This window comes from Dasypus novemcinctus, chromosome 10 (genome assembly GCF_030445035.2).
Source record: "Dasypus novemcinctus isolate mDasNov1 chromosome 10, mDasNov1.1.hap2, whole genome shotgun sequence".
NCBI classification, from domain to species: domain Eukaryota; kingdom Metazoa; phylum Chordata; class Mammalia; order Cingulata; family Dasypodidae; genus Dasypus; species Dasypus novemcinctus.
Genome location: NC_080682.1, coordinates 8,252,830 through 8,275,867, shown reverse-complemented (window position 1 = coordinate 8,275,867; position 23,038 = coordinate 8,252,830). Strand labels below are relative to the sequence as shown.

Sequence of the window (23,038 nt, the reverse complement as noted above, 5' to 3'; positions counted from 1 at the left end):
CCCCTCTCATCTCCGCTCTCCCCCTCTGCCTCCCTGTTTCTCTCCCTGGGGTCACTGGCTCACCGCCTTCCCTGGGTGGTCCAGCCCCCCGCCCCCGGCACTGCTGGGGCTGGCTGGGGTGAGCGCCAGGTCTGGGGGCTGCGACCGGGCTGGGAAGGGGAACCCAAGCAGACATGATGTTTATGTTGGGACTTCAAAGTGGAGCAGAGGCCGCGGCGGGGGTGGTGGGAGGTGGGCGGTGGGGGGTGGAGGGGTGGCAGGCAAGAGCCAAACTAAGGCCAGCACAGGCCCCTCCCTGGCGGGGGTCTGCTTGGTGACGCACGCTTCCCCCATGGGACCCTGCGACTCCAAGTAGGGACGGAATGGGCTATTTTGGCGCAAAGTTCCAAGAAAGGCACTTCCTGTGCCCCCCCACCCAGCACCATCCTTTCTTCCGGTTATCCGGCAGGAGCAGCTTGGCCCTGGGCCCAGGGTGGCCCCCACCTCCTCTGGCCTGGGAGGCAGGGGGCCCCAGGGTGGCAGGAGCGGAGGGCTTGAGCTCAGCAAGCCAACATCGCTGACGTTGGGACGGCCGTGCTCTCGTGCGCTGCCAGAGGCTCGCCTGGCGGGGCCGCGCAGGTCTGGAGCCCTGTGGGCACCACCGTCTGGGCTGGCCCAGCCCCTTGGGCTTCTGGGGTCCACCCTGGTCGCCTGTCTGAGGACCCCGAGGGGGCCGAGCTGGGCTGTGAAGAGCACCCTGCCCCGGCGCCCCGCCCTTGGCCTAACCCTCGCTAAAGACACCAGCTGCTGGGCCGGGAGGCGTGGGGTCAGGGGCCGAGTCCCCGGGTGGGGTGGCCGGGCGGGGCCGATTGTCTCATGCTGGGGCTCAGCCCTGCGTCTGGGGCCCCTCCCAGGTCTGGCCCCAAAGGCACCCCTTCAGGCTCAGCCCCCCTACCCCAGAAGCCCCTCTCCCACACTGGGCGCTTACTCTGCACCCAGGCCCCGCGGGTCCGAAGCCCACTCAGGACCCATCACCCCAGCCCCTGGGCCAGCATCCCCTCCCAGACCCCCCGCCCCCAGGCGCTTCCCGTGAATCACTCCGGCTGGAATCTGATGAGCTCAGGCCTCCCCACCCAGCCCTGCCTGCCTCTGCCTCCTGCCTGGCCAGCGGGGTTGCCTCTCCCCCCCTCACCCGGGTTCGCTCAGCAAAACACAGTCCCCGCCAGGGCCTGCCGCGGGGTGGGGACGGTGAGTGTGGGTAGGCCAGGGCTTGGGGCAAGGTTAGCCAGGAGAGGGCCTCAGAGCTTCCTTGGCATGCTCATAAGCATAAACAGTGCGAGTGTGTCGCTGTGCGTGTCTGCATTTGTGTGTCTCTGTGTGCGGTTGTGTGTGTGTGTGTCTGAGCTTCCTTGCTCGTGCACGTGGGAAGGGAGACACTTCTGTGTTGTGTCCTGGACAGCGTACGTTGCCACGTCCGAGGGATTCTGGGTGTGTCGGTGGCTGTCTGAGGGTCTCTTTGTCTGCCTGTCCCCAGGTGTCTGTGTCCGCCTGTCACCTCTTAAGTCTGACCAGAAGCGGGGCTGTTGAAATAGCCGAGTGGCCCGCCTGGGGCTGTCTGAGGAGGTGTTTGGCCTGGGTCAGGGTGTGGCTTGGAGGAGGAGCACCCGTGTCCCTGTGTCCCCTCCCGCAGGGGAGGAGCAGCTCACGGGATCAGGGTGTGTCTGCCGTTGTTGGGGTGCCTGAGTGTCACCCTGCTACCGCAGGAGGGCCAGGGAGGCCTGGGCGTGCCTGAGGCCACGTGTTAAACTGCAGGGTGTGCCGAGCGCTGTGTGCGGAGGTGGGTGAGTGGAGGGGCCACACGCCGCAGGGGGACCGGAGCGAGTGCGGCAGGTACACTCCGGGGGTGACTGCGACACAAGGGCGTCCCCCAGAAGTGTCTTCAGGCCCTGGGTCCCTTGATGACTGCTGCTCCCCCATTCCTACCCCACGGGCCCTGGGCCAGGGGTGTAGGACTGAAACGGCTCTCCTGGGCTGCCCGGTGGGGAGAAACCTGCCCCACCCTGGCCCGGCGACGGTCTGCTGCGTCCCCTTGGTGGCTGTTGTAGAGGAGGACCCCACACGTGGCTGGGAATGGGGCACGCTCACCCCGATGGCAGCGATGGAGAACCCGCTGCCCCAAGCCCCAGGCACTGGGACGAAATGGGAGGCTGAGTCTTCCCAACCAGAATAGATGATTGCACATATATTCACCAAGTGCCAATTCCGGGCCAAGCGTTGTCCTAGCTGGAGACAGGACAGTAAACGCACATGGAACTTGGCCGGCTGTGGACGGTAAGCGCCGCATTTCCAAGTGGGGAAATGACTCGACCTCTCCCAAGAGCCAGTGGCCGGGGCTCCCGGCCTGCCCTCCGACAGCGGATGCTGGCCAAGGCACGCCACGTCCCGGGACCTCGGCTTCCTCTTCCACGAGGACAAAGGGGTGGTGGGGGCAGAAGCCCAGTCCACAGCAGGCTCCCGGTCACTGCCCAGATCACACAGTGAGGGTGGCGAGATGAGACGCGTTTCCCTCTGGCTGGAGCTGTGGGTGCTTAGAGTAAATGAGTCATCCTATTAATATATTGGAGCATTACGGAATCTGAAGGCCTGGTGCCCAAGTCTTTTGCCCCGTAACAAGTTGCTTTCCCTGAGCAAGCCTTGATTTCCTCATCTGTGAAATGGGAGCAATGAGACCAGTCTCAGCTGGGCCTGCCTGGCGCGCCAGCCCCCGTCCTCTGACCCTGGATCACGCTGAGTTCGGGAGCTGCATCCCTGGCTGATTAGAATCTCTCGGGAAGGTAAACCGAAGGACCCCGGCAGCAGGCAGGAGCCGGCCATCCTCCCATGAGCCATTGCTTGGGAGCAGGCTGAAGTCCGAGCGCCAGGATTTCGGACTGAGCAGGGGCTGGGGTGGGCGGGGCTTGCAGAGGCCCAGAGGCTGGAACTGGCTCCATGGCCTGCCCCTCGGATTCTCTGAGCATCCCCCGCAAACTTCCATATCCTTCCTCTTGATATATCCTGTTCGGTTCCCAGAAGCCAGCTCTCCCTTATCCTTCCCATGTGCCCTCATTCCTCATTACCAAACTCCAGTCACTGAACAGCATTTATTAAGCGCCTATGGAGTGCCCAGCACTGTACAAGGCACTGGGGTGGGGGGATAGGGTTGGACATACAAAAGGGGGAGACTCTCTACCAGCGAGAAGCTTGGGAAAGAGCTGCTGGTGGCCCGCTGAGACATCTGGGAGGCCCTCCGCCAGCCTCAGCAGGGCCCCGCGCCCGGGGCTGCCTGAAAGCCATGGCTCACGACTTGTGCCTGCGAGCTGTCACCCCGGCTCATTCGTGCGGATCCCTTTTCGTGCTCAGTACCTGAGACCGCCTGGGGTCCTCCTTCCATCAGAGGCTGGTTCCTTTCCAGGGACGGCTCCCAACCCCACGGGGCTCGAGGGTCAGCAGCCTCGGCCCCCGCGCTGTGCCCAAGGTACCAGGCAGCCGCAGGGGCGAGGCCCTGACCGGCTCTGCTGTAGCAGCCCCCCCGTCACCCACCCGGCAGCTTCCTGCACCACGCACGCCCCCTCGCGGCCGGCCTTTTTCTCTGCTCGGGCTTGCCTGCTGTTCCAGACCCCCTCATGGTGTGCCGGCCTCACGCAGTTCATTTGTTCCTGGCTTAGAAACAGGGTCCTGGATTAGGGGGGGTAGACTGCTGTGTGACCTCTGGGGAGTCACCCTTCTTTGCTGAACCTCACTGATGCTAGCAAGCCATGCCCTGCCTCCTGCTAAAGCTTTTATAAGGGCCCAAAGAGTTCCGCAGAGAAACTGGTTTCGAAGACCTGCCCACCCCCTTTGGAAGCTTATCTCCTTGCTGGTGGGGGCTACCTCCCCCTGTCCAAGTCCCCCTTGGTGCTGGAGTGACTGGGAGGACTTCCTATTTGGGGGAAGGTCCTGCTGTCCTGCAGAATAACCTCCCCTGGACTGGCTGACACCATCACCCAATGAGAGCCTTCCGGAAGGCAGAGACCATGCTCCCAGAAGCCAGCTGGGGAGAGTGGGAGGGTTGCTAATGCCCCACCTCCTTCCCTTCCTTTCTTCCCAGTCTGCTTTGCAGCAAATGCATCTGTTTTGACCTGGAACCTTGGTGGGAGGCAGGCAGGCAGCAGGAGTACCCCCACTTTATAGGCAAGGACGCTGGCTTGCAGGCACCGCTCCTCCAGGGGGTTGGGGCGGCACTGGGCCCTGAGCCTTTGTTGTCCTGCCACTGCCTCCTGGAATTGTCCTGAGCCTTTCAGGGCCTGGAAGCCCCCGGCCCGGCGGGGCTGCCTCAACAGCAGCCCTGCCTTGGTGCCAGAGGGAGCTGGAACCGAGTCCCCCACCACCGCCAGAAGAGGGCATCAGTTGGATTGGATCCCTGTTGGGGACACTCACCACTCCAGGCTGTCCGGCCTCTAGCTGGGGGAGGACAAGAGCCAAGGGGCCTAGGACACTTGGTCTGGGGTCCCCCGATCCTCCTCAACTTTACTCGGCCCCCTGGATGTGGTCAGCCCAGGGGCTCCCCCAGCAGGTGGGTTCACGGAGATCAACATCAGACAGCAGCAGAGGAGAGGGCAAGGGGTGCGGTGGCCGAGGAGGCTATGGCCTGGGCTGGGGGCGCTGATGGCCCCGGGAAGGCCTTCCTAGCCAGGCTCCCGGCGTTTCTGCCCATCAGGTGCTGGGCCGCTCCCAGCTACTCCTCTGCCGCCCGGCCTCCCTCAGCCTCTGGCCCCCCTGGCCGAGCAGAGGCTCCCCTGGCCTGCACTTCCTCCCCCTCGATGGTTATCTCGGCCTCCTCCCCCTTGTCCCTGGGGCCATCTCCATCTCCTTGGTCCTCCTGCTCCCCCTCCCTGCTCCCTACGCCTGGCTCCCCATCGCCCCCCTCTGGTGCAGCCCCAGGTGAGGTGCCCGGGGCCTCAGGCAGCTCTGCGCGGCAGTAGACAAGGTAGCTGGCTGGGGGAAGCCTGTGGGCCAGGGCTCCGGGGGGCAGGCGGTGGTAGCCCTGCTCCTTGTACAGGAAGAGACCAAAAGCGTCGGGCTGGGTCACCCGGAACTTGGAAGCGCAGAGCTGACTGAGGGCGGCGACCGAGGCTCCTGGGGGCACCGCCAGGGTCTTGGAGGTGCAGCCGCTGCTGGGATCCTGAAAGGCTACTCGGAGGAGGTGCTATGCAGGAGGAGACGCAAAAATAAGCACTCGACCCTGCTCTGAAGCCCGCGCACCCGGCCCAGCTGTGCAGGGGTGGGGTGTACATCAGGTGGGGGGACTGACTGTCAAAAGCTTTTTGGACAAGGTGAACGGCAAGGTGGGGGGCTCTGAGGGAAGGAGAGATGCAGTTGGGCCAGTGGATCAAGGGGCTGCAGGCTGGAAGGACGGCCCCGGTGGGGATCTCGCAAGCCCAGCGATGGCAGGGGACGCTGAGTGGCCACCCGGCACCTGGCACCGTTCTAAGCACCTGCCACATTTCACCTTCACGTTAATCCCGGGAGGTAGGTACCCTGCCCCCATTTTACAGATGAGAAAACTGAGGCCTGAACAGCTTTGCCCAAGGTCCCACTACCAGGAAGTAGCAGAGTCAGGGTTTGATACCAGGATCTGGCTGGAGTCTGGGCTCTTAACCAAGGCTAGAGTTGGGTGAAGGCCTGGGCTGGGTCCACCCTGGGGACGCCCAGGCCTGAGCCCAGACGGAGGGTGAAGGGAGCATGGGCAGAAGCCAGGTTGTTTGCCCAGGGTCTTGCAGAGCACCTGCTGGGGACCTGAGTCCCCTCCCTATGTCATGCCTCCGTTTCCTCTTCTGGAAAACTGGGAGAATAACGGTCCTATATTTCGGAGTGAAGATTCCACGGCTGATGGCCCCAAAGCCCTCAGTGCTGTGCGGGCCTGTGGTTACATCCTCTCCCGGACAGGGAGGCTTTGATCTTGGCTCCTGATGGGGCCCTCTCCCCTTGCTGGGCCTCCCCGAGAAAGGAGGGATGGGACCAGATGATGCCGGGGCCTCCTGGGTGGGGCAGGGTGGGGTGGCCCTTGGGGGCTCCATTACCTGGAAGCTGTGGGTGGCCGGTGGGCGGCGCTGCTCCCAGAGGCTGAGGGAGCGCTGCAGCTCCTGGGAGGGGCTGAGGGGGCCGGCGTGGGCCTGGTCCAGGCTGCTGAGCAGGCTCAGGCTGGCTGAGAGGCTGGTCAGGTAGTAGCCACCTGGGACACCAGGGCAAGAATGCAGGTGGGGCAGGAGTCTCCCTCTCTGCCCCCCCTGCTTACTCAGGGCCCCCAGCCCCACCCAGACAGGGAGGCTGCGGGGTGGGGGGAGCCTTGAGGGGGTGGGGGGTGGGGGGTGGAGCCCACCCTCTCCGGTGAGCAGGGCCGGCTCGAGCAGCTCTGACATGTACTCGGCCTCCAGGAGCAGCTCTGGAAGGTCACACTGGGCCAGCACCAGGCTCAGCAGCGGCAGGAACTCATCGGCGCCTGCGCCTTCCCCTGTGGGGACAGTGTGGGAGAGGTGGCTTCGGTCTCCTCTTGGGCCTTGCTGGTCTCGGTGACCCCTCCCCTCCGCCTGCAGCTCTCAACCACGCAGAGAGTTTGCAGAGAGGCTGCTGGGCCTCAGTTTCACCATCTGTGAGATGAAGGGTTGGGCCGATTCCCTGCCCTGTGCCGTTCCAGGGTCCTGCGGGGGCGGGGGCAGTGAGAGGTGGGGGTGGCAGGGCATACCCGCCTGGGTCCTCAGGGCTGTGTAGAGCAGCTTGCAGGCCTGCAGGAGCCGCTTGACCTGGGCGCTGGGCGAGTAGGCGCGGCGCAGCTGCAGGAGCTTCTGGCGCACCTGCTCCATCTCCACCGGGGAAGGCAGGCTCAGGCGGGACCCGAAGGCTGCTGGGCCTTGGGCTCGGGCCAGGCGCAGGCCCTCGGCTAGGCGGCCCAGGGAGCCATCGGCGGAGAGCCGGCGCCTCAGGCGGGCTGCCAGGATGGGCCGGAGGGGCTTGAGCACAGAGCGGTGCAGGGATTTCTCCAGAACGTGCTCTGGGGAAGGAGAGCCAGGCAGGGCGCGGGGCTCAGGGCACGGGGTGAGGGATAGAGTCCTAGGAGAAAGGCCAGGGCTGCGGAGGGAGGTGGCTGGGAGGAGGAGGAGGCCCAATGGGATGGGAGAATGGAGGGTCAGAAACGTGGGTCTGTAAAGCAACAGAACCAGGTCAGGGAGATAGGCTGGAACTGTGGACAGAGGAGGGAGACAAATGGGGAGAAGTTGGAGTCGGGGAGAAGCCAGGCAGGGTGGCGGGGCCTTACCCAGCCTCTCGGGCGGCAGCAGCTTCTCGGGGCCCAGCTCAGCGCTCAGCATGGCCCGGGCCTGGCTCAGCGCCTCGCGGACCGCCTGCAGCTCCCGGGGCTCGGGGCCGGCGCGCACCTGGGTCAGCAGGTCCTGCACCAGCTGGCCCGCCGCCGTGTGTCGGTCCTGCACCAGCGCCGCGGCCGCCCGGCCCACCTGCCGCTCGGGCGCCAGCAGCGAGCAGAAGGCAGCGCTCATGGAGCGGAGCAGGGGCCGCCGGCGGCCCGGGCGGGGCGAGGTGGCCGGGCTCCTCCGCCGCGCGGCCGGCGCCGCCTCCTCCTCCTCCGAGCTGCTGGGGGAGCCGCAGTCCACCTCCTGGAGGGAGGGCAGGGGCGGGAGGCCGGGGCCCTGGCCCCCCGGCACGCGGTACCCCAGCGAGCTCTCCCGGCGCAGCAGCTGGCGAGGAGGCGGCCTCTCGGGCGGGTCGGGGGCTGCCCCGGGCAGCACGGGGACTGGGGGAGGCGGCCCGGCCGGTGGGGACAGGGGGCTGGAGGTCTCCGTGGACACGCGCACTTTGAAGCTCCTCTTGAATTTCTCGCGCTTCGTGGGGCCGAGGTCCCCAGGGAAGAGGGGGTTGAAGAAGCACAGGGCGGCTCCGGAGCCTTGGTCCAGCTCCTGCGGGGACCGGGCCTTCAGCCGGGACAGCAGCGGGCCTTCGGGTGGGCGCTGCAGTGCCTTGGCATTCAGGGGGGAGCTCCAGAACTCTGGGGGCGAGAGACCCAGTGGGGGCCTCGGGCACCAGGGCGGGGAGGGCGCCCGGCCGAGGGGTCCCCCGCAGCCTGCCCTTCCCCTCTGTCCCTTGGCTCGTCCATCTGCGCGGGGGCTGGCGGGGAGCCCTTACCCATGCCCAGGTGGGAGATGGCCTCCAGCTCCTTGTGGGTGGCCGCCTGGCCGATGGCTCTGGGGAGCCGGAGTGGGAGGAGGAGGATGTCCCTGGGACCAAGGGGGAGCAGAAAGTCTGGAGTGAGGGATCCCTGGGACCCCAGGGGCCTGGGAGGGCCTGCAGGTGGGGGAGGACGGGGTGAACCAGGGAGTGAGGGCCCCATGGGCCCCAGACGCCCGGCGCCCGGCAGACAGACTCACCGGGCGTGGCAGTAGCCGCAGATGAGCTGGACCAGGTCCGGGAACACAAGCTCTGAGCCCTCCAAGGAGACGCCTGGGAGAGAGCGAAGTGCGGGCGTCCTCTGGGTCTCCCCCAGCCGGCCCACCCCGGGCCCCTCCAGCCCTTCCCGTCAGGCCAGCCCCTCTCACCCCCCGGGCTCTCCTGGACATAATGGCTGGCGACGAAGGACGGGCCGCTGGCCTCAGGCAGCCGCACGCACAGGGCTTGGCACTGGCGGGTGTTGGATTTCCGCACCAGGAATGTCTGCGGGCGGATGGGAGTTGGAGGGGCGGGGGCAGTGCTGGACCTCGGTGGCCGGCCTCTCGCCTCCCACCCTCGGCGGGCCGAGCCCCGGAGCGTGCGGAGGGCAGGACTCACCCCGGGGGGCTGGGTGCGCAGCACGTGTAGCGCGGCGGCCGCATTGGCCCGCAGCTGCAGCCACACGGGCCGGGTGAGCAGCAGGCGCTCCCGCAGGCTCACGGCGCGCCCGGGCCGCTGGGGCTCCCGCGCCCGCCCGGTGCCGGCCTCGGGCACGTCGTACAGCAGGTCCTGGGTGGACCTGCGGGCGGGGGGCCGGGCCTGAGCAGGGGGCTGGAGGGCTGGGGGCCCTCCGGACCCCCCACTGGGCTCAGGCCAGACCCTCGCCTGTCCGCGCTCTGCGCCCCACCAGGCTGCCCTTCCAACTCCACTAACTTTTCTCGCTCCAGGTGCCCAGGAGCGACGTGGGGCGGGCTGGGGGCTCCGGCAGGGCCGGCTCCCGGCTCCCCCGGGGCTTCCATGGCTGGGAGCTCTGCGGCTTCTCCCGGGACTCAGGAAGAGAATCCAGCCCCCGAGGCACAGGCACTTCACATTCCCAGCGGTGAGTAACACTTCCTGAGAGGGCGGTGCGCCCGCCCTGTCACACCGCACCAGTTAACTCTTGGGTGTCCACCCTGCCCGGGCCCCGCCCACGTCCTCTGTTCTGGGTACGGCCTCAAGGGGCCTTCGGGCCAGCGCCTCACCGAGGGCACCTGCTCTGGGGTGCCCCCTCCACACTGTGCTCCCTGCAGCTTCGCTGCCCTCAAGCCACACCCCTGGGCGGGAAGGGGTTAAACAGGTCAGGCCTTAAGCCCAGAGGCCAGAGCCCCGCCCTCGGAGCACCTTTAAGTCCTTGGGCTACGGCCCATTCTCCCATTCTCCCATTCTCCCACTCTCCGAGGCCTCCGGGTCAGCCTGCTGGGAGTGTGCCCCCTGCTGGTTACAGATGACTCATCCCTTAGCCTAGTCTGGACTTTGAGATTTCAGGTTGCCATGGAGAAAGGATGCCGTGTCTCCAAGGAAACGAACCTCTTTGCTTAACTGAGGTTCTGGGGGTGGTTCTAACACTCAGCGCTTTAACAGGGGGGAGTCTGGCTGCGAGGTCGTCAGCCCGCGGCGCTGCTGCCGGCTGCCTCCCACGCACAGGCCCTGCCTGCCGCACCAATCTGCCAAACACCCGGGCAGGTGCAGGCATGACCCAGCCCCCAAATTGGGCACCCCTCCCTTTCCCCACCCCAGGCCATGTGCTCGGCCTGGGCCACGTGTTGCTTCACTCTGCAGGGCGTCCAAGGCCCAGCCCCCCACTTCCGGGCAGTGGGGAGGAGCATCCCCTACCCAGCCCGCACCCCAGGTCCCAGGTGGTAGGCTCCTGCTGGGTGGTGAGGGGAGGTGCCATCCGCCAGGCCCCCAGAGGGTCTGCCGGTCTCAGGCGCTCTCCATGGGAGCCGTGATTCCACTGCCAGGTAAATGAGACACACACAGGGCAGGACAGAGTCCTCGGGCAGGTTTTAATTCCAGTCCCTACACCTGGGAGGCAGACACGGCGAGGCGCCCTGAGAAAACCTGGGGCGCCTGGCCTCTCACCTCGGGCCCCGGCAGGACAGGCCCCCCCACCTATAAGTTATGGTTCCGCGTTCCCACGCAGGGGGGCTGGCTCCCTGGCTCGGGCTGGGCAGCCAGGGGCCAAGGTCAGCAGGGAGGATGCTGCACTGGCTGAAAATGAGGCAAGGGTTCTTTGTCAGGGAGGCCGCGGAGGCGGTGGGCCAGTCAGGGGACAGGGGCGACGTCCTGTCTGTCCAGATCAGCTCCAGGTCTGCAGCTTTGCAGGGCCCTGGGGGCGGGCGGGGGAGGAGTCCAGACCAGCAGGAGGGCTGGCTGCGCAGGCTGCACCGTCGGGTGGGCCCCGGGGGTCTTGCCAGCCCGCCCTTCTGTGGCAGAATGTGAATCTGCTGCCAGCTGCTCCGAGGCACCCCTTGGTGGTGAACGGTGGGGTCACGGTCCTGGGGGCACACAGGGAGCGGAAAGTCATTGTGGGTGAGGGGAAGCAGAACCGAGACGGAGGGCCACTTCCTGGGGGCTGGGGTGTGGCCTCGGCTCTGGGGCACCTCCCAGCCTGACCTGCGCAGACCCCAACCTCAGCCCTCAGTCCTCACGCTCTCCCCAGCACCCTTGTTCCCGCAGGCTCCCAGCTGCAGGCTCAGCACCCCGGGCCCATCAACCCAGAGCTTCCCACTTCCCCAAACTCCCACTCAACCCCCGAGTCTAGATAGTCTTTCCTCTCTTGGGGCCTGATTTATTTTATTTTAAAGAAACTTTAGGTGACATAAACGTTACATAAAAAATAGAGGGGATTTCCATATGCACCCCCTCTTGGGGCCTGATTCTGGCAGAACCACTGCCTCTCCTTTCCAGGAGGCCAGGCTGGGGGAAGTGACAGAGATGGGGGGTGGGGGGTGGAGGCAGTGGAACCGCCATGGTTCTTACCATCCGATTTTCTCTTCTGAGGAGACACAGCGGCCCTAGCCTGGGTGGGTGAGAGGAAAAGCCCCCTGAGAGCCCGCCTCCAGGTTGGCAAGAATCCTCCCCCCGCATCAACCTCCACGGGGATGGGGGGCTGCTGGGCCAGCTCTGCCCTGAGGGGTGGGGAGCAAAGCCCTGACGTCTGTCATCAGAGCCCCAAGCAGGCCTCCTGCTGCCCCCCACCTTCCCTCACCCCACCAGCAGCTGCCCAGGAACAAGGAAGGGGCTGGAGGCTAAAGGACGGCCTGGGCAGGACTTGAATCTGCCCAGGATGCCAGGGGACCTGGGCGGGAGGTGGGGCCGAGGCGAGCAGAGAACGCCCTCCCACCAGGTCCGAGTTGCAGAGACAGGCCCAGAGTTGGTATGTGGGTGGGGGCTGCCCCACACTGCCAGCCCCCTCCCCTGTGATACAGGGGGGAAGGGGACCCCCACCTTTTTGATAGCGGTCCAGTCCTCCAGAATGTCGATCTCCTGCAGCATGTACACGATGTAAGGGCCTGCAACGGAGGTCAAGGAAGCAGGAGGCCCAACGGGGGGCAGGGGACAGGGGGCCTGGCCCAGCCCCGGAGGCTGAGCCAACGCTTGAGAGAGGCGGTGCAGTGGACAGTGAGCGACTGGCCTCACCTCCCATCCCAAGACCCCCCCAGTCCTGGCAAGGATGGCATGACCTACTTCCCCAAGAGCAAGGAGGGGCAAGTCCCACCCCTACCTCACCTCGCTCACCCTCGTCTTTGTCCAGTCTCAAGGTCAGTGTCCGAAGTGCACCCAGGGGCCTTGCTCTGCCTGTTCTCTCCCCTGGCCCCTTCCCCCACCAAGACCAGATCAGGGCTCTCCCATCCTGGACCGCCCCCCCCGGGTGTCACACTTCCCTCTGGGGACTGTCCTCTTTCTGTGCTCACCTGTGCTCTGCACCTGATGTCCCCATGCCCTCATGGCTCATTCAGCCTCACTTCACTCCCCCTGCCTGCACCTGCTCCCCATCACTAAGGTGACCAGGAAATGAGAATCTGATCGCTTCAGAGATGCCCTTGGAGGTGGCATGAGAATTCAGTTCTGTTGGGATAAGGCAGCAGGGACCTGCGGGTGCAGGCGGGGCAGGCCCTGGACTGGAAGGGCTCAGGCCTGAGGCAGGGCGGGGGTACTGCTCTTATAAGGGAGGGGGGGCAGCCAGGGGAGGCCTCCCAGAGGAGGTGATGCTGAAGTGGAGCACTGGACAGAGATGGCTGCAAAGACGCTACAGGAGGACCAACGCAAGCAGAGGCATGGAGGTAGGAGAGCCTGGAGCTTACTTGGGGACAAGTGAGCAGATTGGGAGAAATCATGGGCCCAGAAGCCAAACCTCACCCAGAAAGTTATGGCGAGTCATCAAACTGATATTTCTACTTTTCCATGGGCCTCAGAGCTCAGGAGAGACCCAGGGCCTCACAATCAATTCCTGACGGCTGGATTTGCTGGGACATGGTCACGTGACACCAAACCACCATGAATGTGTCTAGTTTGACCCTATTCTCTGTGTCCTCCCCAGCCCCCGATCCCCACCCAGCCTCAGGCCACCTTGGTGGAAGGATACCAGAGACGAGAGGTGCCTTCTTCCTCTTGCTGGGTGGCAGGGAGTCCCAGGTCCTTGAGCTGCCCCTGGCATGCAGCTTGTCATCCCACCACTCTGAGCCCCCAGACCCAGGGTCAGTCAAAGGTGCTGGCCCTCACAGGAAGTCCCCACCTTGTGGGGCCAGCCCAGCCTTTCCTCCCTTCCCCATCCACCCTCGCCCAGGGCAGTGCACTGAAGCCCGGCTGGGGCTTGGAAGCCTGAGTTCAGGGCGTGGCTGCAGAGCTGTGCAGCCCGGGCGGGAGATCACTGCACTTTTGTAAGCCTCAGTTTCTTCGTTTGTTCAGTGGACAGTAGGACAATGACAATTCCTGCCTTCCCAGGCCCCCCCCAGGAGCCTATCAGCAGAACAACTGACATGAAGTCCAAATGTGGACCTGGGGGGGCCGTGGCTATCGTACGTGTGGCCATGTCCAATCAACACCTCCTGTCCTGGCAGGAAAGCAGGGCAGAGAAGGGCCAGAGACAGCTGTTCCCGGGCCACTGCTGCATGCTGGGCACGGGACTGAGCCCTTTGCAGCCCTGCTCTGCCGGCTGCTCTTCACAGCAACCCCAGCAGTGGGCCCCATCACCAGCGCCCTGAGCAGTCGGGGAAGCCGAGGCCCAGAGCCGGGCAGGGCTGCTGGGCGGCACTCACCGGAGCTGATGTCCAGGCTCTGGCGGTCCTCCTCCAGCCTCTGGATCCGCTCCTGCAGCTCCCCCTGCAGGGTGTCGTAGAGCAGCAGCTTCTCGCTCTGGAAGAGCGGGGAGAGGCTCAGCTGGGTGGGGCTCAGGCCCAGCCCCCTACCCTGCGTGCAGCCCCCTCACCTCCAGGTGCTGCTTGGCTCCCTGCAGCTCACACTCATACTTATTCCTGATCACGTCCAGACAGAAGCCCTTGTAGATGCCTGCAGAGGGAGGGAGAAAGGGGGCCCCACTTGGCCAGGGGGCTCAGAACCTGAGGAGGACGGACGGGAAGACAGGGTGAAGCAAAGCTGGCACAAGGAAGGGCACCGGGCGGCCCACAGACCTGCCACCTGAATGCGAATCTTTAGGCTCCGCTGCAGCCCCCCCAGAGGCTCTGTATACTCGGGGGCCCTCTCAGCTCCCACTTCTTCCAGCCGTAGCCGCAGCTGACTCAGTCGTTCCCTGAACAACCTGGGAGGTTAAAAAAAAAAAAAAAGGCAGCCTTGTACCCATTTGTCTGCCGTTCTTGGGCCAACACATGCACAGCACCTGTTCCTGGCAGGCCCTGTGCCAGGAGCTCACTCACTCTGGGCTTCAGACAGCCTGTATGCGCCCCACCGCCGCCGGCCCTCTGCCTCCTCACCCCACGTGCCCCAAGCCCCAGTCCTAGGTGTCCCCACACTCACTTCTCCTTTAGCTCTGCAAACTGCTTCTCCAGGTCCAGCATCTCGTTGACGCACTCGCTGCGGCGCCGCTCGTAGTCCTCATCGTCCATCTCTGGGGACAAGAGGCTGGGCAGGGTTGGCTCTGAAGAGCAGTGCGGGGGGCACGTGGGGGGAGGGGAGAGGGGGACTCACCGGAGCTCTCCTCCTCAGACTCAGTCTGGCTGCCGCTCCTCTCCTCCTCGCTCTCCTCCTCCTCCCCGTTCATCTCGGCGGCTGAATCGCCCTCTGCTTCCATCTCCTCTGTGTCTTTGCTGGGAGGCTGGACCGGCATCTGGGCTCTGGGAGAAGTGGCGCCATCACTTACCCCGCCCACCATGGCCCTGTCTGTGCATCTCCCAGAAGCCCGGAAGCCATGGATCCTGTCATGCCCTTGGACCCTGTTGGTGATCCCAATCCTGGGAATGCCGTCCAAGGCAATGGTCCGCGAGATGGGAAAGGGCAAGGGCGTGGAGGCCCTCGGTGCAGCCTTATTTGTAATAACCCAACAGCCCACCCTCGGCGAAGGTCTGGGTAAGCTGTGAGTTGGTGTTGCCAGAGTTGCCACAATGAAGTTTTACAGAAAAACACCCTAGTTACAATGTTAAGTATGACCCTGAGGATACAAAGCTGTCCTTCCTGGGATCTTATGATTAGATAGTGCGCACAGCAGGGGTTCCGGCAAGTTCCCTTTCAAAAAATACTTCTCACTCCCCCCACCGCCTGTGCGGCCTGGGCATCCGCTTCTGATTAGGGCTTCCAAGGTCCTTCAGACTCGCTTCAAGCCACCCACCCAGCTCTCTCACCCCACCTGCCTACTGGCCCGTCCTCGAACTCACCAGGTACTTCCTCCCTCCCACAACACCCTCCTCTTCTCTTCCTCGTAACCTTCTCCGGTTTCCTCGTCTTTGCACTATGCTCTGGGTCAAACCCCATCTCCTCTGCTCCCTCCGGGACGTTCTATCATCGCTGCCCCCCCCCCCCTTCTCTGTATCTTCAACCACGCCCTGTTGGCAGGCTCCTTCTCATGAAACTTTAACCATGTTCAAGAATTTTCCACCATTAGAAAAAAAGCAAAAACACAAAACCTTTTCTCGTCTTAATGGACTTAACTGTCTTCCATTTCACAGCTACATTTTTCATGTCTTTAAGCACATTTGCTGTTCCTACTCTCACCTCTCACTGGTTCCCATCTGTCTCGCTACCCATCACACTGCCGAAACTGACCCTGTTGAGTTAACCAACAACTCCTCATGGCTAATGCCAATATTTTTCAGTGCTTATCTTAATCACCTCAGCAATAGCGAACACTGGTAAGTATTCCTTCTTTGAGTCACTCATTTAATATTTATTGAGCACCTAATATATGTTAGGTACCATCAGACGCTATGGCAGGTACTGGGGCCCAACTGTGACAGAGACTGTCTCAAGGAGCTTACAAGTTCCTGGGAGACATGCGCAGTGCTGATGCGCGCAAGGAGTGCCCTGCCACACAGGGGTGTCCCCCGCGTGGGGGAGCCCCACGCGCAAGGAGTGCACCCGTAAGGAGAGCCGCCCAGCGCGAAAGAAAGAGCAGCCTGCCCAGGAATGGCGCCGCCCACACTACCCATGCCGCTGACGACAACAGAAGCGGACAAAGAAACAAGACGCAGCAAAAAGACACAGAGAACAGACAACCGGGGGAGGGGAGGGGAATTAAATAAATAAAAATAAATCTTTAAAAAAAAAAAAAAAAAAAAAAAGTTCCTGGGAGAGAGAGACAAAGAAGTACTATGGTGTAAGAAGACCAGAGGCAGATGGATGGAGGAACATCTATTTTGGGATCCAGTGCTTGGGGTAGCAGCACAGGCTTCTGGGGGTAACTGACCCAACAGAGAAGCTGAGCTGAGCTGGTGGAAGGAGGGAACATTCCTGGAAGAGTACCATGGGCAGAGACCCAGCAATGGGAGAAGGGGCAGGGGCGGGGGGCACATATCTAAGCCTCAGAGAGAAATCTGGGAGCTGCACAGAAATCTGGTCATCAGCCACAGAGCAAGTTCCTCAGGCCACAGGAGAGGGCATGTCTGCCAAGGCCGAGTGTGTGGAGTGAGAAGAGACCCATGATGGAACTCCCAGGTTGCCAAGGGGGCAGATGAGGAGACCCCTGCAATGAAGAAGGAAATTAGTGCAAGGCAGGGGAGGAAAAACCCAAAGTCAAAGAGAGTATTTCAGAAGGAAGGAATGGTTGTTGATGGTGGCAATTCCTGCTGGGGAGAGCACCAGTCCTCTCAGCGGATAAGCTCACTGACTCCGGGGGGCCTCTATTTCCCTGTGTTGTTCTAACTTCTCTGCACACTGCTTTGTAGTCCTTTAGGTCAGCATAGATGCCACTCCCTCCAGGAAGGCTTTTTGGCATGCATCTCCTCTGCCTGTCCATTGTCATGTCTCTCTCCCCAGTCTGTGGGCCTCAAGAGGGCAGGGGCTGCATGTGTAGCTTATTCACTTGGCACAGGACTAGCTCACCTGATGGAGGACGACAAAAAAGAATTAAACAAAACCACCTTTTGTGGGGCAGGGATCGGCTTTGACTTCTCAGTAGTTCCAGGTCTTCGCAGCGTCAACAAATCCAAAGTGTTCTGTTAACTTCTGTTGACATGGATTCAAGCTGTGTACCCTGCCTGGCCTAGGGGGAGAGTTAGTCATTGCTTCAATGATTTCTTCAATGATCAGCCTTGGACCTGAAAACCTTAGCAGAAAGGGAACCTTCATTCCTTGCCTACCTCCACTTGACTCTCTAAACCAACCTCATCTCTCCCATCCCCAAGCTCCCTTTACAATTTAAACTCGCCGTCAAATTACATTACTCCGTAAACCTGAGCGCTAGTCTACCTCTTCCAGAGGTCTTTCCGCCCCGCCGCGGGGGCGGGGGAAAACGGGGGGGGGGGGGGGGGGGGAGTTTCTCTTTCAACCCTCTCTGATCGTGAATGAGCTAAATTAAGCCACAGCTTCCCCTCCCTATACCTTGTGCAAAAAACGGGATTCCTACTTAGGGTTTACAAATAGCACGAGGTAAAGGATGGAAAAGCAAAGGGATAGGAAAGTAAACTGTAAAGAGCCTGTGCACAGCAACTTATCTTTGTAGACTATGCACTCCCTGAAAGCAGACCGCCCTGAAAGGCAGGTCCCTCCCCACCCTCGCAGAGAACAGCCCAGCCCCTCCGCAGAGGCCCGGTGCGGCCGGGAGACTCGCGAGCTCCCCAGCGGCCGGCCGCGACCCCGCGGCCCCGCGGCCCCGCACGCGTCCGGCCGGTTAAGTTTCTGCTTCGGCCGGGGGAGGAGGAGGAGGTGGGGCCGGTGCCGCCCGGCTGGCCGGAGAGGCCGAGCCAGGCGCCGAGGGGAGCACTACGCACCACAGGGAATGGGGCCTTCGGCCTCGCGTCCGACAGTCCCCGAGAGGCGCCCGCGGCTGTCGGCACTGACCGCCGCCGCCAGGTCCCCGGAAGCGCCGCGCCGGTCCCTCTTCCCCGGGAGGCGGGGCCTGCCCGCGCTTCCGTGTGCGTCATCGGGAAGCGCCCGTCAGGGAGCTCACAATTGGAGAGCGGCGGGGCGAGGTATGCTGGGATACCGCGGGCCGGTTTCCACGGCAACCGGCCCGAGGTTCACTTAGGCCCTCCCCTGGCGAGAAAGGCCTTTGTGGTTTCCCGGCTTGGCGGCCCGCCTCCTCCGTCCACGGCCACCTCCCCGACGAACCCGGGGCCACCCCCCAGCTCAGGAGAGTAACGGAGCCAGCTGTGGGTGTGAACACTCATTTATTTACATATTGTCATCGGTAGGCAAATTCCCAGCACCAGCCTCTTCGAGGGTACAGATCTCCCCAGACTATCGCCCACAAAAGCTGCAGACCCTTCCCTCCTTCCGAGCTCCCGAGGGCGGAGGCCTGGGACAACCAGGAGTTTAGGCCTCTGTCCAAAAGCTAAGAACCAAATTCAATGCCTTCATCAGATTTCTTTCCAGAAGTCCCGAGCTTAGACTTCTCAGCTCTGTCCCATTCACACTTTTTTGCTCTCCTCCCACGCACACCCCCAAGTTTGTTAATAACAATAGTGATAATAATACTGTAATATTAATAATACTTCACATTTGTACGAAGCTTACAGAGTGTTTTCACATACAGCATCTCGTCTGAGCCTCCCAATAGTCCTGTGAGGTAGGTATTCTCACCTCCCTTTTTACAGACGGGGTAACCGAGGCTCAGAGAGGTAATGGGATTTGCTCAAGGCCACACAGCTAGTTAGTGGTAAAGCTAGGACTTGATCCCAGCACCCCAAATTGAAGTCCAGTGTTCCAACACCACAGCTACCTCTGTAAAGTTGAGGGACATTTCTTACCCCAGTCAGGCCTAAGGGGCGGCCTGAGGAGCCCAGAGGCTGAAACTTCTCAGACTAAGAGAGGGAAGGGCTCAGCAGCGACGGGGGGAGTTGGGGTACTTGGCCTTCAACTCCTGTTTGAACTGGCGGTAAAGGATCTTATTGTGCTGATTTTCGGCCTCCTTCTGGGGATGGAACTTCAAAGCTTCTTTGAAGCCCTTATGAACCAGGAAACCTTCGTTTAGCACCTCAAAATCGAATCCTGCCACGTGCAGCTCACAGGCCTATGGGGGGAACAACAGGTCAGCAAAGTCTGGCGACATCCCTGCGGCCCAGACTGACACCCCTAAACCCGCACTCAGGCCTCCTCACGCCTCTGGAGACAGCCTGGTCGTCCACACTGCCTGAACTGTGACCCTTCTACCTCCTTGCCTCCGTGCACCCAGGCCCACACCGCTCATCTCCCCCCCACCCTCCCACACCCCACCCACACGCTCTCCCTGCCCCCTCTCCTCTGCCTTATGAGCACCTGGCTGATCCGATTGAAGCCGTACTGCCGGAAACGCTCGTCGAAGGTGGGCACCTTGCCTCCAGCCACGTAGAATGGTTCCCAGGGGTCCTGCCAGGGCACCACGTAGGCAGGCCTCAGCAGGCTCTCCTCCGGCAGGTTGACCCAGCGGGAATAGTTGGTGGGCGCCTGGCAGGGGGTGCACAGTCCATAGTAGAAGGGCCGCACCTCGCCCACCTGGTAGAGCTGCAGCAGCTCGGTTTTGCTGGTGGGCATGCGGCGGGCCCGGCGGATCTCGAAGGCGGGCACCACCAGCGCCGTGCCCGCCCACTGCTTGCTCTGATCCAGCATTTCCCGCAGGCCTCTCCACAACCCCTCGCTGGGCACCATGTCCACATCGATCACCAGGGCGTAGTTGGCCCCCTCACGCGCCAGATTTCTCAGCAGGTTATTGGGGTAGGAGACGTTGGTGCCCAGCGCGTAATTGATCCCGGGCTGGGCCACCCTGGCTAGCTTGTCAAAGACCTCCTGGCAGGACCGCAGCAGGGCAAACTCCCCCGGCTCCCGGGGGTCGGGCACGGCGGCCTCGTAGCGCGAGGGGCACACGAGATGCATGGCGACCCTGGCGCGCATGTCGGGGCAGTGGCTGCTCAGCGCGTAGGCCAGTACCGTGGCCAGCTGCGCCTCCTCCTTGGTGGCCGCAAACACCGACACTGACAACGGGCCCTCCCAGCGCTCCAGCAGGCCGGACAGGTGCAGCAGGTTGTCCACGCTGGCGTGCGTGGCCAGGATCACGTCGTTGGGGTCCATGGTGGTCTTCAGCAGGCCCCTGTAGACGCGGTAGTCGCCGCTGGCATCCAAGGCGCCTCCAGAGGCCAGCGCGACGCGGAGCTGAGCCTTGACCTGATCCACGGACCGGGGGGACGGGGGAAAGAACTCGAAATATTGGTCTTGCTCCTCCTGCCCGTGCAGCCCGGACAGCAGCGACAGGTAGAGCAGCTGCAGCATCGCCACCAGCATGAGCGCGGCCAGCAGCAGCTGGTAGAAGGCGCACCGGATGGCGTAGGACATCTGCATGGCTCTCGGGGCTCCGGGCGCGCAGCAGGGACCACCGGGCCGCAGCCTCGCCAGCCGCCGCCAGCCGGGTTTACCGCAGCCTGCCGAGCGCAGCCGAGGCGAGCCAGCCGGGTCGCAGCCCCGCCCGCCGCCCGCCCCGGCCCCGGCGCGCAGCTCGCCCCCTGCGAGGGGGAGGTGCTACTGCACTCGCGCCCGCGCCGCGCGCTTTGTGAGCGCCCAGAGCGCCCGTCGCCCCGGCCGCCCCCGCCGCCAGCCCCGCCGCCCCGGCCCGCGGGGTGCTTGGGAACACGCACCCCTCCCGCCTCGCAGTGCGAGATCCCCTGGACCAAGCGCGTCCTGAAAGCCCGGCGCGCTCGCCTGGAGTCAGGGAGGGGAAACCGTGGCAGGCAGGGCTCCGCTGTGGCTTAGCGGAGGACTTGCCTGGGTCCCCGCTGCGGCGGGGGAAAGGAAAACAGAAAACCCCACTTTTTCAGCCGTTTCCCTACCGCAGGGCCTAGGAACTCTTTGTCGGGGGTCGGGTGCGGGGGGCCGTTCAGAATTTGCGGATCAGATGAATGATAAGAGAATGTGGAAGAACTGCACAGTGTGGGACGAGGTGGCCGAGTGGTTAAGGCGATGGACTGCTAATCCATTGTGCTTTGCACGCGTGGGTTCGAATCCCATCCTCGTCGGTCTTCTTTTACACGCTAAGTCCCGACTACATTTCTACAGCCCCGACTACTTTTCTACAGCCGGGCTCCGTGGACCGAGAAAGTGAAAAAAATTGGGAGAGGACGCGATTCTGCTCAGCCGGCGCCGCCTTCTTTGTCTCCCCACCTCACATCAGACTTCAGGTCTCCGAACCTGCCCGGTTTTCCCTTTTCCCTAGAAAGAGGGCCCCAGAGATTGGTGGCTTCGAAATGAACAGAACCAGGATTTTGGCCAATGCCAAGTGGGGGTAAGAATTAGAGAAGTCCTCTGGAGACGGCGCCCTCCCCAACGGAAGTTGTGGAGCTTGGGGTGCGTGTGTGTCTGTGTGGGGGGCGGTATTTGATCATTTAAATTATGACTCTATCCAGTCCACTGATCCCGCCCTCTTTCCTTCCCCCAGCCCTTCTCCCAACACACATACTTGAGAAGGCCTGGAACATTCCAACATACCAGCCGCTGCACAAATCAGGCGCTTAATGTGTTTGTGGGTCAACTGATCCATAGAATCTTTAGGAGAGGCTGTGGGTAGGACAGGCTCCTCGACTGCTAATTCAATTATATAACAAATACTTGGCCTTTTTGGTCGGAGTGAGAAGGAACCATATGGGCCAGAGCAAGGTGAATCCTGGGAAAGTGCACAGGGACAAGTGGGAGAGGGCCTTAAAGGTCAGGGTAAGGTGCTCGCCTGCTCCTCCACGGGCAGTAGGGAGCCAATGATGGGTGTTGAGCCGAGGAGTGACCAAGCGATCCATATTCTGCAGTCCAAGGGAGAACACCTCCTGAGGACCTGCGCCCTGCTGCAGCTGTGTCACGTGACTGGGAAGGGACCTTGAAGGAGATGCAGGTATCCTTTTTTTTTTTTTAATAAATGTTATTGGTACATAGTCATAAAGCATACACTCGAAAATGTACCATCAGTGGTATTCAGTATTGTCACAGAGTTGTGCATTCATCAGTTCAATCAATATTAGAGCTTTTTCATTACTCCAATAATAATAAAACCCTACCCCTCAATAATCACCTCTCGATCTCTCCTTCCCCTGCCATACATAGCTGCTTTCCAACTTCTGTCTCTCTAATTTATTTGTATTTATTTTTAGCACCGATGGAGTCAAACCATATCTAGTACCTTTTGTCTAGTTGCTTTCACTCAGTATATTTGCTTTTTTTTTTTTATTACTCTTAATGGAAGATTGTTAATATATTACTATACACTGTTGTCCATGGCTTGCTTTGGTTGTATTCTTGCCTATTAACATCTTGTATCATTAATGTATATTTGTTCAGTTTCAAAAAAGCCTTATATATGCAGTATTATATGTGCAATATGTGAAAACTCATATTTCACATGAGATTTCGCTATGCCGTACAGTCCAATGTTATATTTTTTAGTTTTTCTTCTAGTATTATACATAACCTTGGACTTTTCCTTTCAACCACTCTCATACCCATATGTTAGCATGGCTACTTCCAAACACTATACTGTGCTTTCACCATTTCCATGCATTTCCAAAGACTTAAGAACAACGGTTTTACCAATTCTGCACAGATTAAACCTCAGCTTTCCAGTCTCTAACCTCATCCTATTTTCTGGTTATTAACCCCATGAATTTACACAATATATTTAATATATACTGTGGTATATACACTGTATTTGTCATTTTGTGCCTGGCTTGCTTCACTCAACATAATGTTCTCCAAGTTTATCCATGCTGTCACATGCATCACAACTTCGTTTCTTCTTATAAGTGAATATTATTCCATAGTGTATATACCACAATTTGTTTATCCATTCTTCAGTTGATGGCACCTGGCTTGTTTCCATCTTTTGGCAATTGTGAATAACACCTCTATGAACATCAGTGTGCAGATGTCTGTGTCACTGCTCTCAGTTTTTCTGGGTATGTACCTAGTATGTATGTACCTAGTGGTATTTTTGGGTCACGAGGCAAGTCTGTATTCAGCTTCCTTTGGAACTGCCAAACAGTCCTCCACGGTGGCTGTACTATGCCCACAGTGTCCCTGCTTTCACTTCTTCTGAGTATACATCTAGTACTGGGATTGCCAGATCATATGGCAATTCTATACTTAGCTTTCTGAGGAATTGCAAAATTGTCTTCCACAGTGGTTGCACCCATCTATATTCCCACCAACAGTAAATAAGTGTTCCTGTCTC

At 61.3% G+C, this 23,038-nt stretch overlaps 3 protein-coding genes and 1 non-coding gene across 7 annotated transcripts; 1 reads left to right on the top strand and 3 right to left on the bottom strand.

The window, feature by feature from the left end:
- Positions 1 to 3,105: 3,105 nt before the first annotated feature.
- RIN1 (Ras and Rab interactor 1) lies at positions 3,106 to 9,295 on the bottom strand. Its single transcript, XM_004452494.5, has 10 exons — positions 9,145 to 9,295; positions 8,830 to 9,010; positions 8,601 to 8,715; positions 8,433 to 8,505; positions 8,191 to 8,282; positions 7,310 to 8,053; positions 6,740 to 7,045; positions 6,377 to 6,508; positions 6,078 to 6,229; positions 3,106 to 5,203 (listed from the first exon to the last, which is right to left on the bottom strand). The coding sequence occupies exons 1-10, from the start codon at positions 9,228 to 9,230 to the stop codon at positions 4,733 to 4,735; spliced, it is 2,352 nt and encodes a 783-aa protein (XP_004452551.1). The 5' UTR covers positions 9,231 to 9,295; the 3' UTR covers positions 3,106 to 4,732.
- A 942-nt stretch (positions 9,296 to 10,237) lies between these two features.
- Positions 10,238 to 17,751, bottom strand: BRMS1 (BRMS1 transcriptional repressor and anoikis regulator). Of its 4 annotated transcripts, XM_023587110.2 has the most exons (11): positions 17,631 to 17,740; positions 16,782 to 16,903; positions 14,398 to 14,543; positions 14,227 to 14,317; positions 13,884 to 14,011; positions 13,682 to 13,761; positions 13,512 to 13,608; positions 12,839 to 12,931; positions 11,701 to 11,765; positions 11,233 to 11,272; positions 10,238 to 10,748 (listed from the first exon to the last, which is right to left on the bottom strand). In XM_023587110.2, exons 3-11 carry the CDS (start codon positions 14,534 to 14,536, stop codon positions 10,741 to 10,743), a joined length of 741 nt encoding a protein of 246 aa, XP_023442878.1. In that variant the 5' UTR covers positions 14,537 to 14,543; positions 16,782 to 16,903; positions 17,631 to 17,740; the 3' UTR covers positions 10,238 to 10,740. The 4 variants fall into 4 exon arrangements, with proteins under 4 accessions (XP_023442878.1, XP_004452546.1, XP_023442879.1 ...); XM_004452489.5 differs by lacking the exon at positions 16,782 to 16,903 and having other exon boundaries at positions 17,631 to 17,751; XM_023587111.3 differs by lacking the exons at positions 12,839 to 12,931; positions 16,782 to 16,903 and having other exon boundaries at positions 11,701 to 11,849; positions 17,631 to 17,751.
- Positions 17,752 to 18,012: 261 nt separating this feature from the next.
- B4GAT1 (beta-1,4-glucuronyltransferase 1) lies at positions 18,013 to 20,295 on the bottom strand. The gene is made up of 2 exons (XM_058305137.1): positions 19,117 to 20,295; positions 18,013 to 18,871 (listed from the first exon to the last, which is right to left on the bottom strand). Exons 1-2 carry the CDS (start codon positions 20,170 to 20,172, stop codon positions 18,680 to 18,682), a joined length of 1,248 nt encoding a protein of 415 aa, XP_058161120.1. The 5' UTR covers positions 20,173 to 20,295; the 3' UTR covers positions 18,013 to 18,679.
- A 466-nt stretch (positions 20,296 to 20,761) lies between these two features.
- TRNAS-GCU (transfer RNA serine (anticodon GCU)) lies at positions 20,762 to 20,843 on the top strand. The gene has a single exon. It is a non-coding gene; the product is annotated as a tRNA-Ser (tRNA).
- The last annotated feature ends 2,195 nt before the right edge of the window (positions 20,844 to 23,038 follow it).